At 47.4% G+C, this 15,280-nt stretch overlaps 1 protein-coding gene and 1 long non-coding RNA gene across 5 annotated transcripts in view; one reads left to right on the plus strand and one right to left on the minus strand.

The window, feature by feature from the left end:
* Window positions 1-913: 913 nt before the first annotated feature.
* Window positions 914-15,280, plus strand: part of LOC109490067 — a 31,729-nt gene continuing 17,362 nt past the window's right edge. The window contains exons 1-4 of one of the 3 annotated variants that reach the window (XR_004626981.1): window positions 914-928; window positions 3,919-4,056; window positions 9,593-9,729; window positions 11,822-14,331. This is a non-coding gene — a long non-coding RNA (uncharacterized LOC109490067). Of the gene's footprint in view, window positions 929-2,896; window positions 4,057-7,743; window positions 7,759-9,592; window positions 9,730-11,821; window positions 14,332-15,280 lie in introns of those variants that run through there. The other 2 variants (XR_002143261.2, XR_004626982.1) reach the window with 2 other exon arrangements.
* TMEM123 (transmembrane protein 123) overlaps window positions 9,835-15,280 on the minus strand; it is a 49,589-nt gene continuing 44,143 nt past the window's right edge. The window contains exons 3-5 of one of the 2 annotated variants that reach the window (XM_034665644.1): window positions 13,451-13,714; window positions 12,445-12,598; window positions 9,835-11,733 (exon numbers count right to left, since the gene is read on the minus strand). In XM_034665644.1, coding sequence (XP_034521535.1) covers window positions 11,709-11,733; window positions 12,445-12,598; window positions 13,451-13,714 — 443 coding nt within the window. In that variant the 3' untranslated portion in view covers window positions 9,835-11,708. The remainder of the gene's footprint in view (window positions 11,734-12,444; window positions 12,599-13,450; window positions 13,715-15,280) is intronic. The other variant, XM_034665645.1, reaches the window with a different exon arrangement.

The following is a 15,280-nucleotide window of genomic DNA, read 5'->3' on the forward strand; positions in this document are numbered from 1 at the left end:
GTCAGACTCTGCTCAGCAGGGAGTCTGCTTCTCCCTCTCCCTTTGATTCACCCCTCGTTCTCTCTTAAGTAAACAAAATCTCAAAAAAAAAGTGTTCTTAATGTGATTTATGAAATTCTTTTAAGATGAGAATATCTGTCTAGTTGCTTTGTGCATTTTAATTAAAATCCGTGTTAAAAATTAGGTAAATCTGCATTGACATTAAAAACAGTGTAATCACTTCGTTGCATGGATGTTGGTGGGAAGAGGAGGTGGACACAGGCAGGGGTCTGTGTCTGCTCCTTGGCCCCGAGCATCCTCATCCTTTCTGAGATCTGGGTCCACGGCAGATTTCTGAGGCCTGGGGAAAGAGCAGGTCGTAAACACTCCATGTGTCTTATCCTGTGACTTCTTTAGGTGCTTTACATAGATGCCCGGGGAGGAGGGAAGATCGTCCGGGCCCTCGTCTCGCTGTTCGCGGCGTGAGGTGGTGATGCACTGGTGGGTCCGTGGCCTTGCGTCGGTGGGAGGGCTCTCCTTGCCGTTAGAGAAGGAGTTTAGAGAGGGTATGAAATCATTTTAGAAACGTTTCTTTTCCTTTTTGCTCGGTAGCTACTCTGTATTGAGGGACCACTGTGGTTTTGGGCTGAATTGTGCCCCTAAATCCGTATGTTGAAGTCCTGATCTCCCTGGTATGTCTGAGTGTGACTGCCTTTCTAGATAGGGCCTTTAGAGTGGTAAGTAAGGCAAAATGAGGTCTTCTGAGCCCAAATGTAAAAGGACTAGTGTCTTCATAAGAGCTCAGATCACAGACACGCCTGGAGGAAGGAGCCTGTGAAGATGCCAGAGGAGGACAGCCATGAGGCCACCAGCAAGCTGCAGTGAGAAGCCTCCGAAGAAACCGTGTCTTCCAGCATCTGGATCTCTGGACGTGCGGCCACCAGAAACGGTGAGAAAAGAACTTTCCGTTGCTTGAGTCGGTCTGGTGTTTAGTTAGGTGGCCCTCACGGGCAGTGCCAGGGGCCGGCAGCTTCGAGTGCGGTAGCCCGCAGCCTTTCCGCAGGTACAGAGTAAAATTGGAACACAGGTCGACCTGACTCTGGCTTGTGCTTTTTGGACCAACTGTTCTAGTAAGCCGTATTCATATTTTTAAAAATGGCATGGGCTGTCATCCATCATATTATTTGAAGTTCGTTTATTTGAAAGTTTACCTGATGTGGCTTTGTTCAGCTAGTCGGTCCTCATAATGTGTAAGAACGTCTGTGTTTTTTGCATTCAGTGAAAGTACTGCATGAAGTACAAGTAAACGGTGACACAATATTTTACCCCCGTGCTGAATCCTCTCTGCCTGGAGCAGAGAGAGGGGCTTTAGTCTCTCCGAGGCTCCTGGCAACGAGAATCCGTCGTAACACGTATTCGTGGTGTTGAACCCGTAGGTGGGTGTCAGATGCTCCATTCGGTGTTATTTATTGTATTGTTTAACCTTAGAACCCTGGGGTGCGTGTCAGCCGTGTGTTGGGATGTGCGGCCTTAGGCTCAGGGACCTGAGCTGGATTGCTGGAGAGGTAGGTGCGGTCTGTGAATCGTGTGGTTGGACCTCGAACAGCACAGGTGTGAACTGTGTAGGGCCACTGTAAGCACGTTGTTCAAGCAAATATACTGGGCGGTTTTTTTTTTGAGACTTGCAACAATTTGAAAAAACTCTCAAACTGTATAGTCTAGAAATTCCAAAAAAATATGAAGAAAAAGGTGTTGTTATACCGTGTATAATACATAAGATCCCTTGTTAACTGTCGCTGGTAAGGCTTCTGGTCAGTAGGAGGTTATTAGTAGAGTTTTTGGGGGGCGGTGCGAAGTTACACAGAGACTTGCGGCTGCACGAAGGGGAGTCAGCGATGGGTCAGCTGTGTGTGGTCCACATGGAAGGGAGTCCAAAATATTGACCTTCTTAAAATCTTCATCTCTCATTCAACTACACATTTGGGTTTTTTAACTTATCTTTGAAAATAATTTATGGCTCTATTTCTTTATCTTCTTAATATAAACGGGGGAATTGTGTAGTCATTTGTCAGACCTCTTGCTTCTGCCCTGGGAGTTCCCCCCACTCTCTCTCTCGAGAGCCAAGTACCGGAGCTGAGCAGAGCGCTCTCCTGTCCACACCTGGGCCTGCCGCCCAGGCCCTTTACTTGCTGACCGCCGTCCCGTAAGTCAAAGGACGTCTGGCCGTCAGCTTTGAAGACAGATTGACGTTGTTTTCTAGAAGTGTTCTGTTATGTGAAATAAACCTACTGATGGATGGTAGCAGCTCTTAAACATCTTGGTCTCAGAATCCCTGTACAGCCCTAAATACGCCTGAGGACCCCAAAGAGCTTGTATGCACATGGGTGTATCTACTGATACTTACCAAGTTAGAAATTACAGCAGATTTTAAAAACACTTAATAATTCTTTTAAAAACAAATATTCCTTTTAAAAAATGCACAGTACATGTTAATATAGCACTTCACAAGAAAAATAATTATGTAAAAAATTTAGAAGAATGGCATTAATTTGTTAGATTTTAGCAAAGATCTGATGTTTGGCTTAACAGACGGCTGGATTCTTGTACCTGCTTCTGCATGTAATCCGTTGTAATATGTTGGCTTGGGTTTCAGTATATGAAGAAAAATCGGCTTCTCAGAATATGTATTTAGAAAAGGAAGGAGAATTTTTCAGATAATTGTGGATATTGTTTTTGATGTTACACCGAAACTTTTGAAAGGTATTTGAAGTATGGAGTCTAAAATCGTGTCAATGGACTTAAGAAATTTAAGTTAAAATTTTTAGAATTTATTAATTTATACATTTTTTTAAGATCTATTTTAGGTTCATCGCAAAATTGAGCAGAAAGTACAGAGTTCCTGGGGCACCTGGGTGGCTCAGTTAAGTGTCCAGCTCTTGATTTCGGCTCAGGTCATGGCCTCAGGGTTGTGAGACTGTAACATGCAGGAGAGTTGCACTGCCCTAAAACTCTGTCCTCCTGTTCATTCCTTCCACCCCCCAGCAGCACTGATCCTTTAACTGTTCAGTGATCTTTTTGTTTTCTCTTACACAGTTGACGCTTTGTACAACATGAGGGTTAGGGACACAAATCCCCCAACACAGGCGAAAATCTGTGTATAATTACTGACTGCCCCAAACTTAAGTACTAATAGTCTACTGTCAACTGGAGCTTTACTCATGACAGTTGATTAATACATATTTTTTATGTCATGTGTATCGTGTGCTGTATTCTTAAAGCATACTAGAGCAAATTAAGTGTTAAAAAACCATCAGGAAAATACATTTACAATACTGTATTGATACGGTACATTTATATAATCACTGAAAAAACTCCACATTCTAAGCAGACCAGCGGCGATCACAGCCGTGTTAAGGGTGAAGTACATTAAGTTTCCTCGGTGAATCTTGCACTCTGCATGGATCTTTAACCCGCGTGTAGTCACGAACCGTGATGCCTTTAGTCCTTTGGAAAATACTCGCTGAATTGTGCGGCTTTCTCCGTGCTGACGCACCTCATGGCCTGTTATCAAAGGGTCCCCTTGGTGAGTCTCCCCATCAGGATCATCAGGGCGAGTCTAAGGTTCGGGAAGCCCTCCAGCTCACAGGATACAAGTCCTATAAGGTTTTCATGTTAGCTTAAAAATGCAGTTTTTATCATCAGCGACACGCTCTGAGAACACGACGGCCGGTTCCGTCCGCCAGGACTTCTTTGCCCTTCTCAGCGCACACGCTGCGCCGTTCAGCCTGCTGTCGGGTCACACAGGTGCTGCTCCGCAGTCGTTCGGTCTGGAGTGGAAATACTTAGATGTGCTTCCCATTTCGTCCCATAATATTAAAGCGACAAACGCTCCAGGTCGGGTTTGATGCAAGTTTGACCATGTCTTTGTCTTCTGTGCAGGGGGCAGTGTCTGTTACGGAGCACGGGCAGGGGCGGCTGTGGCCGCTGGCACACGGGAGCCCCAGACGCGGACCCCACTGGCTGTTGGCGGTGATGGCGCTGCTGCATTCGCACGTCAGTGAGAGTGGCAATCCCACGGTGAGTTGTCAGAGCCCCAGAGTGTCTCAGACCCTCGGAGTTCATGGATCCCGTGAATGGTCCCGGTCAGTCCTACTCTTTACACATGAACCCAGGAGGAATTGGACTGGGGAGGACGTGCATTCTTGGTGTTTCTTCCATCACTGAAGTTCTCTTGGTCGGGCTGTCCGCCGCGGTCTCCATGCTTTTGGAGGAAGACTTGGGTTGTTGAGCTGTGTCCTTCCCCTTCGGGCTCTGTGGGAGGCAGGGTGCCTGCAGTCTGCTCTGCTCCCCTGCGATGCTGGCTTCCTGGGTTTTCAGTGCTCTCAGTCCCTGGTGGTAAAGGCTTCCTCTGGGATTTGGTGTTGGAAGATTCACCTGTTGTGTCCCAGAGTCTGTATCAGTAATGAAGGTGACATTTTCATCGCCGTGTGATGACTGCTTTCATCCCTTACTGGTCCTGAACTTGGGTAAAACAGGTGTTATTTATGGGGCCCCCCCAGACCCACAGTGGACTCTGCTGTCTAGTTGGTGTGTCGTGGTACGTGTGATTAGCTTAGCAGAAATGGGAAAACTGTGACAGTATGTGCTAGACCCTGTGGTCTTTCTGGTGAGAATGGTGTCCAGACACGTCTCAGGCTGTGAGTCCTTGGAGATGGTAACCCTCCACAGTTCTGGCCACAGTTTAGAAGCCACACGAGGTGCTGCTTACGCATGTAAGGTGAGAAGAGCCGGATTTCCTGAGTAATAATGCTTTCGGCAAGTCCTTTATCCCTCTGCTCCTCGGCTTTTCTCTGAGGGTCAGTTTCTGCCCTTCCTGTGGGTCAGAAGGTTAAGTGGGATCACACGTGGGTGCCACATGGGAACTGTTCTCTCAGTGGGCTCTGCTCACGGCAGGGGCGGTGGTCCCGTCCCCAAGTAGCGTAAACGGAGTCATAACTTGCATTCCTCGCAGTGTTGTTGTCGCTGTTGTGTTTTAAAGGCCAGGTAGAATTTGACTAGACACCTGGGAAAGACTCCCTCAGGATGAGTATATAAAGTAAAATGTTGAAATCCTCCGTGACTCCCCACCAGGACTTGGACTCTCCCCGGTGGGAATCCCCGTGCGTTTACCGTGCATCGTGCGTGTGCACACGAATGTTCCAGCTACTTCGTCACTGGACAGCAGGCCTCGAAGGTCTGTATTTCCAAGTCAGCAGGCAAATACCCAATGAGTTTTCTATAAAGACAGAAATCATGATAGCAGTTTCAAAGCTACAAGGAAATTAAAGATTTTTCTGTCCTCATGGGGTAAATAATCTGTACAGCACTTCCCATGATGACGGGCACAGTTGTGTTCCCACCAGAATTCACTATCTCTTGAGGAAGCTTTTCCATTTTGAGGCGATTGTGATTGCTGGAGTAATTCATACTCTAGCATAATTTGGAGTCATTGGGGTACATTTTACAGACACTGACATCGAAAAAGCACGAGGGCAGGTATGGAGATTAGTGATGGGTTTGGAGCCGAGCGGAACGGCGGTGCCAGAGAACAAGCGTCGTGAGAACGGGGAGGGCTCTTGTAATTTGAAGCACGTCGCTGCAGTGGCGTGGATACGGGAGACCGGGGCTCTGTCCGCGAGGTGCATTGTTATCCACACGTAAGAGGAGTTCAGGTTAAGTGCTCTGGGGATTTTTTCAGATAATGTTAGTGAAAGTAGTGATCAGTTACTTTGTTTGTAACTCGTCAGTTAACATACAGTAGTATTAGTCTCAGGTGTGCAGTGTAGTGATTCACAGCACGTCCGTACATCACCCGTGCTCATCACGACAGGGGCACTGCCCCGTCCCCCCCTGCCGCCTCCCCTCTGGTCACCGTCAGGGTGTTCTCTGTAGTTCAGTCTGTTTCTTGGTTTGTCTCTTGGTTTCTTTTCTTTTTTTCCCTTTGCTCATTTGTTTTGTTTCCTAAATTCCACATATGAGTGCAATCGTATGGTATCTGTCTTCTCTGACTGACTTTGCTTAGAATCGTACTCCCCAGCTCCATCCATGTCGTTGGCCAGCGACAAGATTTCATTCTTTTTTGTGGCTGATATTCCACTGTATTTCCACACCACAGCTTTATCTACTTGTCTGTTGATGGACATTTGGCCTCTCTCCATAATGTAGCTGTTGTTGGTGATGCTGCTATAAGCATCAGGGAGCATGTATCCCTCAGAATCAGTATTTTTGTGTCCTTTGGGTAAAAACCTAGTGCAATTGCTGGGTCGTAGGGTAGCTCTATTTTTAACATTTTGAGAACCCTCCATACTGTTTTCCACAGTGGCTGCACCAGCTTGCGTTCCCACCAACAGGGTAAGACGGTTCCCCTTTCCCCTCATCCTCTCCAACATCTGTTGTTTCCTGAGTTGTTAACTTCAGCCATTCTGACAGGTGGGAGGTGGTATTTCCCTGATGATGAGCAATGTGGAGCATTTTTTCATGTGTCTGTTGGCATCTGTGTGCCTTCTTTGGAGAAATGTCCATTCTGGTCCTCTACCCATTTTTAAATTGGATTATTCATTTTTTTGGGTGCTGAGTTTTGTAAGATCTTTATAGATGTCAGATACCAGCCCTTTATCTGTAATATCATTTGCAAATATCTTCTCCCATTCTGTAGGTTGTCTGTTAGTTTTGTCAACTGTTTCCTTTCCTGTGCAAAAGCTTTTTGTCTTACTTTTCCAATGAAGACATACAAATGGCTAACAGACACATGAAAAAATGTTCAAAATCATTAGCCATCAGGGAAATTCAAATCAAAACCACCTTGAGATACCACCTTATGCCAGTTAGAATGGCAAAAATTGACAAGGCAGGAAACTACAAATGTTGGAGAGGATGTGGAGAAAGGGGATCCCTCCTACACTGTTGATGGGAATGCAGGTTGGTACAGCCACTCTGGAAAACAGTGTGGAGGTCCCTTAAAATGTTAAAAATTGAGCTACCCTATGATCCAGCCATTGCACTACTGGGTATTTACCCCAAAGATACAGACGTAGTGAAGATAAGGGCCATATGCACCCCAGTGTTCATAGCAGCAACGTCCACAATAGCTAAATCATGGAAGGAGCCCAGATGCCCTTCAACAGATGACTGGATTAAATAAGTTGTGGACCATATATACAATGGAATATTACTCAGCTATCAGAAAGAACGAGTTCTCAACATTTGCAGCTACATGGACGGCACTGGAGGAGATAATGCTAAGTGAAATAAGTCAAGCAGAGAAAGACAATTATATGGTTTCACTCATTTGTGGAGCATAAGGAATAGCAGGGAGATCGGTAGAAGGAAGGGAAGAATGAAGGGGGGGTAAACAGAAGGGGGAATGAACCACCAGAGACTGGACTCTGGGAAACAAACTGAGGGCTTCAGAGGGGAGGGGGGTGGGGGAATGGGTAGACTGGTGATGGGTAGTAAGGAGGGCATGTATTGCATGGTGCACAGGGTGTTAAACGCAAGTAATGAATCATGGAACTTTACATCAGAAACTAGGGATGTATGGTGACTAACATAATAAAAAATTATTAAAAAGAAAAGCTTTTTGTCTTGATAAAGTTCCAATAGTTCACTTTGGTCTTTGTTTCCCTTTAGAGACGTGTCTAGCAAGAAGTTGCTGCCTGTGTCCTCAAGGATTTTGATGGATTCCTGTCTCACACTGCGGTCTTTCATCCATTTAGAGTTTATCTTGGTGTGTGGGGTGAGGTAATGGTCCAGTTTCATTCTTCTACGTGTGGCTGTCCAGTTTTCCCAGCACCATTTATTGAAGAGACTGTCTTTTTTCCTTTCGATATTCTTCCTGCTTTGTCAGAGATTAGTTGACCATAGAGCTGAGGGTCTGTTCTGGGCTCCCTATTCTATTGCATTGACCTATGTGTCTACAGTTGGCTGTTGAGGATTAAATAGGATTAGAGTATGCTAAGTTGGACAACAGAGGTATTGGGTAATATTTTCCAGGCAGAGGGAGAAATACAAAGAAAGACAAATGCATCAGGCATTTTTGGACAACGAAGGTGAATAATGGGAAACAAGGTTGGAAAGGTAGGATGGGCATCAGATTTCAGAGGACTACAAATTATGGGCTTCATTAGTATAAACTGTACCATTCCATGAACACGGGATGCTTTTTCTTTTTTTTTCTTTTTTTTAAAGATTTTATTTATTTATTCGACAGAGATAGAGACAGCCAGCGAGAGAGAGAACACAAGCAGGGGGAGTGGGAGAGGAAGAAGCAGGCTCATAGCGGAGGAGCCTGATGTGGGGCTCGATCCCATAACGCAGGGATCACGCCCTGAGCCGAAGGCAAACGCTTAACCGCTGTGCCACCCAGGCGCCCCGGGATGCTTTTTCTTTTATTTATATTTTCAGTGTCTTTCGCCAATATCTGGTTTTCAGGGTAGAGCTCTTTCAGTTCTTTGATTAAATTTAATCCTAAGTATTTTGTTTTTGGTGCTGTTGTAAATGGGATGGTCTTTATTTTTCAGATACTTTGTCAAAGTCAGTATAGAGAAATGCCGCTGTTCTTGGAATGTGGGTTTTGTATCCCGCAGCTTTACGGAGTATATCCATTAGCTCCAGTAGGTTTTGGTGGAGTCTTTAGGACTTTATGAAGACATGTTGTGTGCAAATGAGGACTGTTGTGGCTAGGACTTGGGTGCTGTGTGGAGTAGTGGGTACCCCGCCTCCCTCCTGACCCTGAGGACCGCTGGAGGCCTGTCCTGCGTGGACTTCTCTACGTGGAAGGACATCCCTTCGGCATCTATGGTTTTGTCATGAGATGTTGACTGTTGTCAGTGCTTCTGTGTCTGCAAGCACCCAGACCGCACAGTCTGTCAGTGCTGTGTGCTGCACGGGTTTACATGCGTCCCAGGGATGAATCCCGGGTGGACGTGGTGAGCGAGCCTGCCAGTGGGCTGGGTTCCGTCTGCGTTTATACTCAGGAGGGATTTGCCTTCACGTTTTCTGGTTTGTCCTTCTCTGGCTTTGGTATTAGGGTGATGCTGGCTTTTTAAAATGCGTTTCGGGGCGGGCAGGGCCCAGGCTGGCTCAGGTGGGGCCTGTGACTCGTGAGCTCAGGAGTCCACGCCCCACGAAAAGAATTTGGGCGTGTTCCCTCCTGTTTTGGGAAGGATTAGCATAAATTCTTTGGTAAACTACCAGTGAGACCACCTGGTCCTGAGCTTTTCTTTAGGAGAATTTTGGTGAGGGATTGGGTCTCCTTACCCCTCACTGGTCCCCTGAGGGTTTCTGCTGCTTGGCTAGAGCTCTTCTCAGCTGTGGCGGCCGGCCAGGGGCTCAGCCCCTTGCCTGGGCAGGGGCAGACCGGGCTTCAGGGCTGCTGGGGTTCTTTTGAGGACCGGGACGAGGCAGAGCTGCAGCGGGTCCCCTGTGGACACAGCACCCTGCCCCCCCATGTCTATCAGGTCCCCAGGGGTTGGGGCCACACTGGGGGCTTGGGGGACACCGTCCACATCTTGCTGTGCAGGTCTGTATAGCTCATGTATATTTAACACGACTATACCTGTTTTCTACCCAACAGAACAAAGAAGTGGCATGAACTGAGCAGCACTTGTCCAACGTTGCTGTTCTGGAAACTCTCCGGGTAGGACTGTTGAAACATGGATTCAGGGGGTCTGGGGTGGTCCTGACGAATTTCTGCTTCTACCAGGTTTGCAGGTGAGACTTTAGTGTCACTTTACCCTTAAAATATGCCTCTTTACTTGGGGCTTTTCATTTCTCTGGAGTTTGAGGAAATGAAGCAAAACCACACACACAAAACTCTTAGATGGAGAACAAAATTTTATTCTAAAAATAGATCTCAGTAACAGTGAAAATACCAAAAGCTGGTCATTATAATAAAAAGAAAAGGAATTTAAGTTTTTCTCCTGAAAAATACAAAATTCTCACTAATATATTGCTAACTCTCATTTCTCTGTATGGGAAATACTCAGGTTTTGGATTATCTAAAGTCCTAGATTGGATTCTAATAGATCTTCAAGTAAATACATTCTCAATGCAAGCAGAATTAGGACATGTGCGCCCCAGGGAAGCCATGGTTCGCACCCCCACTTCCCCCTTTGTGTGCGGGGGCAGAAAAGAATAACAGTAACAGCTTCCAGACGGAGAAGACAGTTTTTAGACCCAAAGCACAGGCAGCTGGCCAAGTTATCTAGTGACCCAAGTGCTGCAGAAAGAGGCAGAATTTAAAAGGCCCCCGTTGAACGAGACAGAAGCATCTACTTGTAGCTTACGTCTATTTTGCAAAGAAATGAAAGCAGCTGGAGACCAGGCAGGTGCGTGGTATGTTACTAACTAGCCCACCTCTCCCTGCACACTGGGGCAGACCAGGCTTCCTGCCACACTGTGCGCCTTGCACACCTGCCCTGTCACCTGATCCTTGCCTCAGCCCAGTGCACAGTGAATAGAAATGATGCTTTTATAAAAATTCTTGGCATTCTCTGAAAACCAAAAGCTGATCACAAGTTACATTTAAATCTTATTCAATATAGACGCAGGGTCACAAGGACATCTCTTAGCTTATTTTTGGATTAGCAGAAACAGGCTGTACTTTTAGTAAGATGGTATTTCTATCTTGGGTGGTCACGTAGTAGGACTAAATTTTTTTTTTTTTTTTTTTTTTTTTGCCAAACTTGACCCTGAGTTTTGGCTGCTGTAATATAAACTATAAGACCGAACCCTCAGACCGACATTGGGGGACACCAGTGTCCCTCCAACACTGTGCTTTCTGTGTTACCATAATACAGCCGAGTGCCCCTCCACGGGAGACGAGGCCTGGAGAGGACCAAAAACTTAATCCCAATACAAAGGTTTTTTTCAGTATAAAAATGCAATTTCCCCAAATCTGAGTAAAATCAACCGTGCACAAAAATGCAGCACTGTCGTCCTGCAGGCGGAATGGGCTGAAGAACAGAGCTGTGGTTGGTGGTGCCCCCCCTCCCCCGACTGAGCCCTGCAGCTTGTTAGGGAGGCTTACACTGCGTTACGTGGTCCTTGCTACGTGGAGTTCTGCAGCTCTTACAAATATTCACTACACATAAGATTAGCTTGCATATGAAATAAAGCCCTTTCCAGTAGTGACACTATTCTCACAGTAGCAAAAAACCTAACTCAACATCGCAATTTACTGAAATCACCCGGAGGCAACAGTACTTAAGTGGTTGGAAGCAGTTGTCGTAGGAACACAGGCTCCAGCAGCGCCGAGCCCCACAGCTGGGTCTAGTTCTGAGTGGGCCGGGGGGCAGTGCATGTTGCTTCTAGACCAAGTACTAAGCTGCAAAAGCTGGCTTGTTCCTCGAGTTTCTGCCGTGTGGCATTTGTGTGAAAACCCTGCGGTCCGTACTTGTGGACTCGGTGGCACTGTGCCCTTCAGTGAGGTTGTCGTCCAGTTACTGCCCAGTGGGACCAGTGCCACAGAAAGGGCAGACTTCTCTTACTACTTAACATGATTGGCTCCAAATACTCATTTAAAAAACCCAAATCAAACCCTTTTTACCTTTAGTAACAGTGAGGAATCTTTACATGTTTATATAGCGTGTTGTACGTTATATGCATGGCCTGTGTACTCTTTTCAAGAATGATTAAAATTAATCGAGAGGGCAATTATCAATCTTCTTTCCGTCGGTCCTCGGATTTCCTTAAATGATGGCATCGTGTTCGTCACTGTAATGGATCAGAAGTTAAAATTACTTTGTTTTGCATTTGCGTCAAAATGGTCTGGTTCTCATTTTTAAATAACTTCACGTTCTAGGATCAGCACTGTCATTTCTTTACGGCTGTGGGTTCCAGCCGACCTCTGCTCCGAGACTTCCACCCCCCCAGCACCCACGACTCCTTGAACACGTGCCCCGTGTCATGTGCGCTATGACAGACTCTCAGGTCATTACCCTGTTTCGTTCAGGACCAGGAGCTAAGGCAGCGTGGGACGGACCCCTGCCGCGTCCCCGGTAGCGCCACGCTGAGCACCAGGCCCCCTGCGTGAGCGCTCACTACTAGATACACGAGGCCTCGGTTTCTTTCATGGGACCAGCATAAAGTAACTTCGAAGCAACCACTGGCTTTGACATGCACTAAGGAGAACGGCCGAATGAACCCCAAGACCGTAGCGTGCACCCTAACTTCAGATGTTCTCGCCGGCACCCTCCCGGGGCCCGAACAGGTGTTTCTTATGCTTACAGGCCCGAATGAAAAGGGACAACGTGAGTAAGTACAACATTTTCATAGGCACGTACATGCATTTGTGTTTGCAGATAATGAACGATTTGCTGTGGGCACAGAGGATTAATGGAATGCGATTCCTAAACCTGGGGTCCTGTTCTAGCATCTTGTCGTGGTATTTAAGGAAATACAGAGATAAGTTGTGGTCAAACTCACATGGTTCTATACCGAACGCCTCTTCTCGAATAATATGTTCTGCATCCGATGTAAAGAAGCGACAGAACGCCCAGTGTTAACACAATACCGCCAAGAAAGCTGCCAGTATCAAATTTTGGTCCTGGATTTCCCTTAGAGTTAATAGTGGGTGTGACTAGAAGAAAACGAAAACGAGGCTTCAGTTGCTTTTACACAACCTTCCTATAATGAGCCGCCACTCCGACTTTCTACCTGAGAAAGCCTGCTTTGTGCTGGGTGACGGCTGGGCTCTGGGTCCCTGCAGCCGATCCAGCACCTCTCCCCCCGCACCTGCCACCCCAGCATCTAAGGGTCTTTGTGCTGCTGGACCCCGACCCTCAACCACAGCCCCCGATGTGGGGAAATGTGTTTCCTTATTGGTCCTCGTAAGTGTTCACGCCTTAACCACAGGTCCGGGCATGCCGGCAGTGGTCCTGCGGCTGGATCCTGTCCAAATGGTTCTAACTGAAATTTCTCCTTTGGAATAAATTGGGGGACTTAAACTATTTTGGCTTTATCACATTGAAAGCCCTGGAGACATTATAGTTGATTTTGGAACATAAACTGTAGTAAGACTGGAGTGGAAACCAGAATGCTGCCTGTGCTGATAAATGTAGCCACGAGCTTGTACGTGCAGCTGACCTCTGCATACGTGACAAGGTCAGTGCTGGCTGACAGCAGTGCTTGCCGGAGACCACATGATGAGCTCAGTGGCAGAAATGAACCACGGTTAACCGCGATTGGGGTTTAGAAACCCAGGGGCTGATGCTGCCTAGTTCTGCCCCAGTAACGAGGGAGCTGGTCTAGGCAGGACACTTTTTCAAACCACGGAAGGTACAGTTCCCTGCTAGGACACGGCCCTGCTGTCATCCTGTGGCTGATGTATGCAACAGGACACCCCGTCCGCATTTCTGCTTTTGCAGAACGGCACGATGATGGCACGTGACCCCTACGTTCAGCACAGAAACAGGGTAGCTTTGATACCTACTCGTTACAGATGAAGAAACAGATGTGGCCGAACTGTTGTGGGCTGTGGTGGTGGCTGTGGCTGGCGTCATCTGGGTCGTGTTCTGTGAAACTGAGCTGGTGTTAGTCCTGTTTGCAGAGCCTCCGGGTGCTGTGGTTGTAGCTGTTGTGGATGTCAAGGCCGTGACAGTCTCTGTCTTGGAGACAGAAGACACTGGAGTTGTCGACTGCCTCACGGTGCTGGCGGGCTGGCTCGTGTGGTTGGAGGTCACAGCGGTGACATTCTCTGCAGGAGGATCGAGAAACGTTAGCACTGGGGCCAAGGCTCAGGTCATCGACCCGGTCGCAGTGGGCTCCGTGGTCAGACACAAAAGCAAGAAGACGCTGAGCCCGCCAATACCAGCGCTTTACAGCAACCCAGTATCTCAGATGGTGAACGACCCTGCGGGATCCCAGGCTGCGTTTCCACCAAGTTAGGAACTAGTGGAAGGTAGGAAATAACCCAGAGGACTGTGTTCCTTCAGGACGAGGACTGTGTCCGAACCATCTCTGTCGGAACCTCGTACTGCCGTCTTGCCACAAGTATTGTGGACGGACGGACGGACGGGTGGAAAGAGGAAGGAAGGGTTTGTCAAGGAGCGGTTTCTGTGTCACCTCCTTCCCAGGAGCATCAGGACCAACGAGCACGAGCTGTGTGTTAACCCCCACGCGGGACAGGAGCAGAGTGCGTCTCTGGGAAGGTCAAGGTGACTTCCTGCGTGCGCTGGGACATCACCTGCTGGCACCCAGCGTGGCTTCTTGGAAATCATCTCCCTCAGCCTGTCTCTGAAGGCTTCATAACGGCCAGCACCTGGGCCAGCTCCTCGGGTCATACCTCACGTGGAGGTCGTCATGAAAAGTCAGGTACCGATCCTGTCACTACTCCCCGAAACGCCTAAAAAGAAAATCCCTCGCTTCCCATTTGGAAAAAGGCTTCCTCTTAGCTGCGTGTGTGTGTATCAGGTGTGCCGCGACCAAAGCCTGCTTGACACGGTACCTTCTTCGTAACGTCACCACCTCACCGCCTTTCCGGCCCCGGGCGCCTTAGTCACTGTAATTTAGTCTACGTTGTTGAGGGACTGAAAAGGCTCTTCTCTCTTTGCCCCTTTAACGTGAACGGACAGATTCCTGCATTGGTGTCGCGTCTCTGAGCATCCCTGCAGGCTTACTGCTCCCTTCTGCCACCTGTGTCACTCTGGCCATCTGAGCACCAGCGGAGGGCGCCCGGGCTGCCGCCTCCGTCCCAGCAGCGCCGACCCGCGCCCACACAGATTGCTTCCTCCACCAACATCCCATCTTCCCGTTATTTTGGATTTTTTCTTAAAAGAGTTTGAATTTTTTTTTTCTCAGTTTAACTGTACAGGCTTATTTTAATAGTGCTGCTTATTTGCCTATCAGCTTTTACTATTCGATTCCTAGTACATTTTCTCAACTCTGGGTCCCTACTGTGTGGTCTCACCCACAAAGTATTATTTAATTTTTTAAAAAGGCCAAAAGAATCATTTTGTACTACACAGAGCAATAAATTAGTTATTCCAAGTAGAGGATACAAATAAGAACTTGAACTAATCCGAATGCTCCATATGGACACAACAGACTCTAGAACGGAAATCTTCCCTTTTTTTTGAACTAGTGCATGAATGTGAGTGTAGTGAAACAGCACAGAACCAGGGTTTGTATCACATCTTCACAACACAGTGATCTTGGCAGAGTAAAACAATGAACGCAGTGCTGCTTTTGGATACACCGCATGCGCACACACACAAGTGTACGCACACATACACGTACGCACACAAGTGCACGCACACATACA

The sequence above is a fragment of the Ailuropoda melanoleuca genome, chromosome 8 (genome assembly GCF_002007445.2).
Source record: "Ailuropoda melanoleuca isolate Jingjing chromosome 8, ASM200744v2, whole genome shotgun sequence".
Classification (NCBI taxonomy): domain Eukaryota; kingdom Metazoa; phylum Chordata; class Mammalia; order Carnivora; family Ursidae; genus Ailuropoda; species Ailuropoda melanoleuca.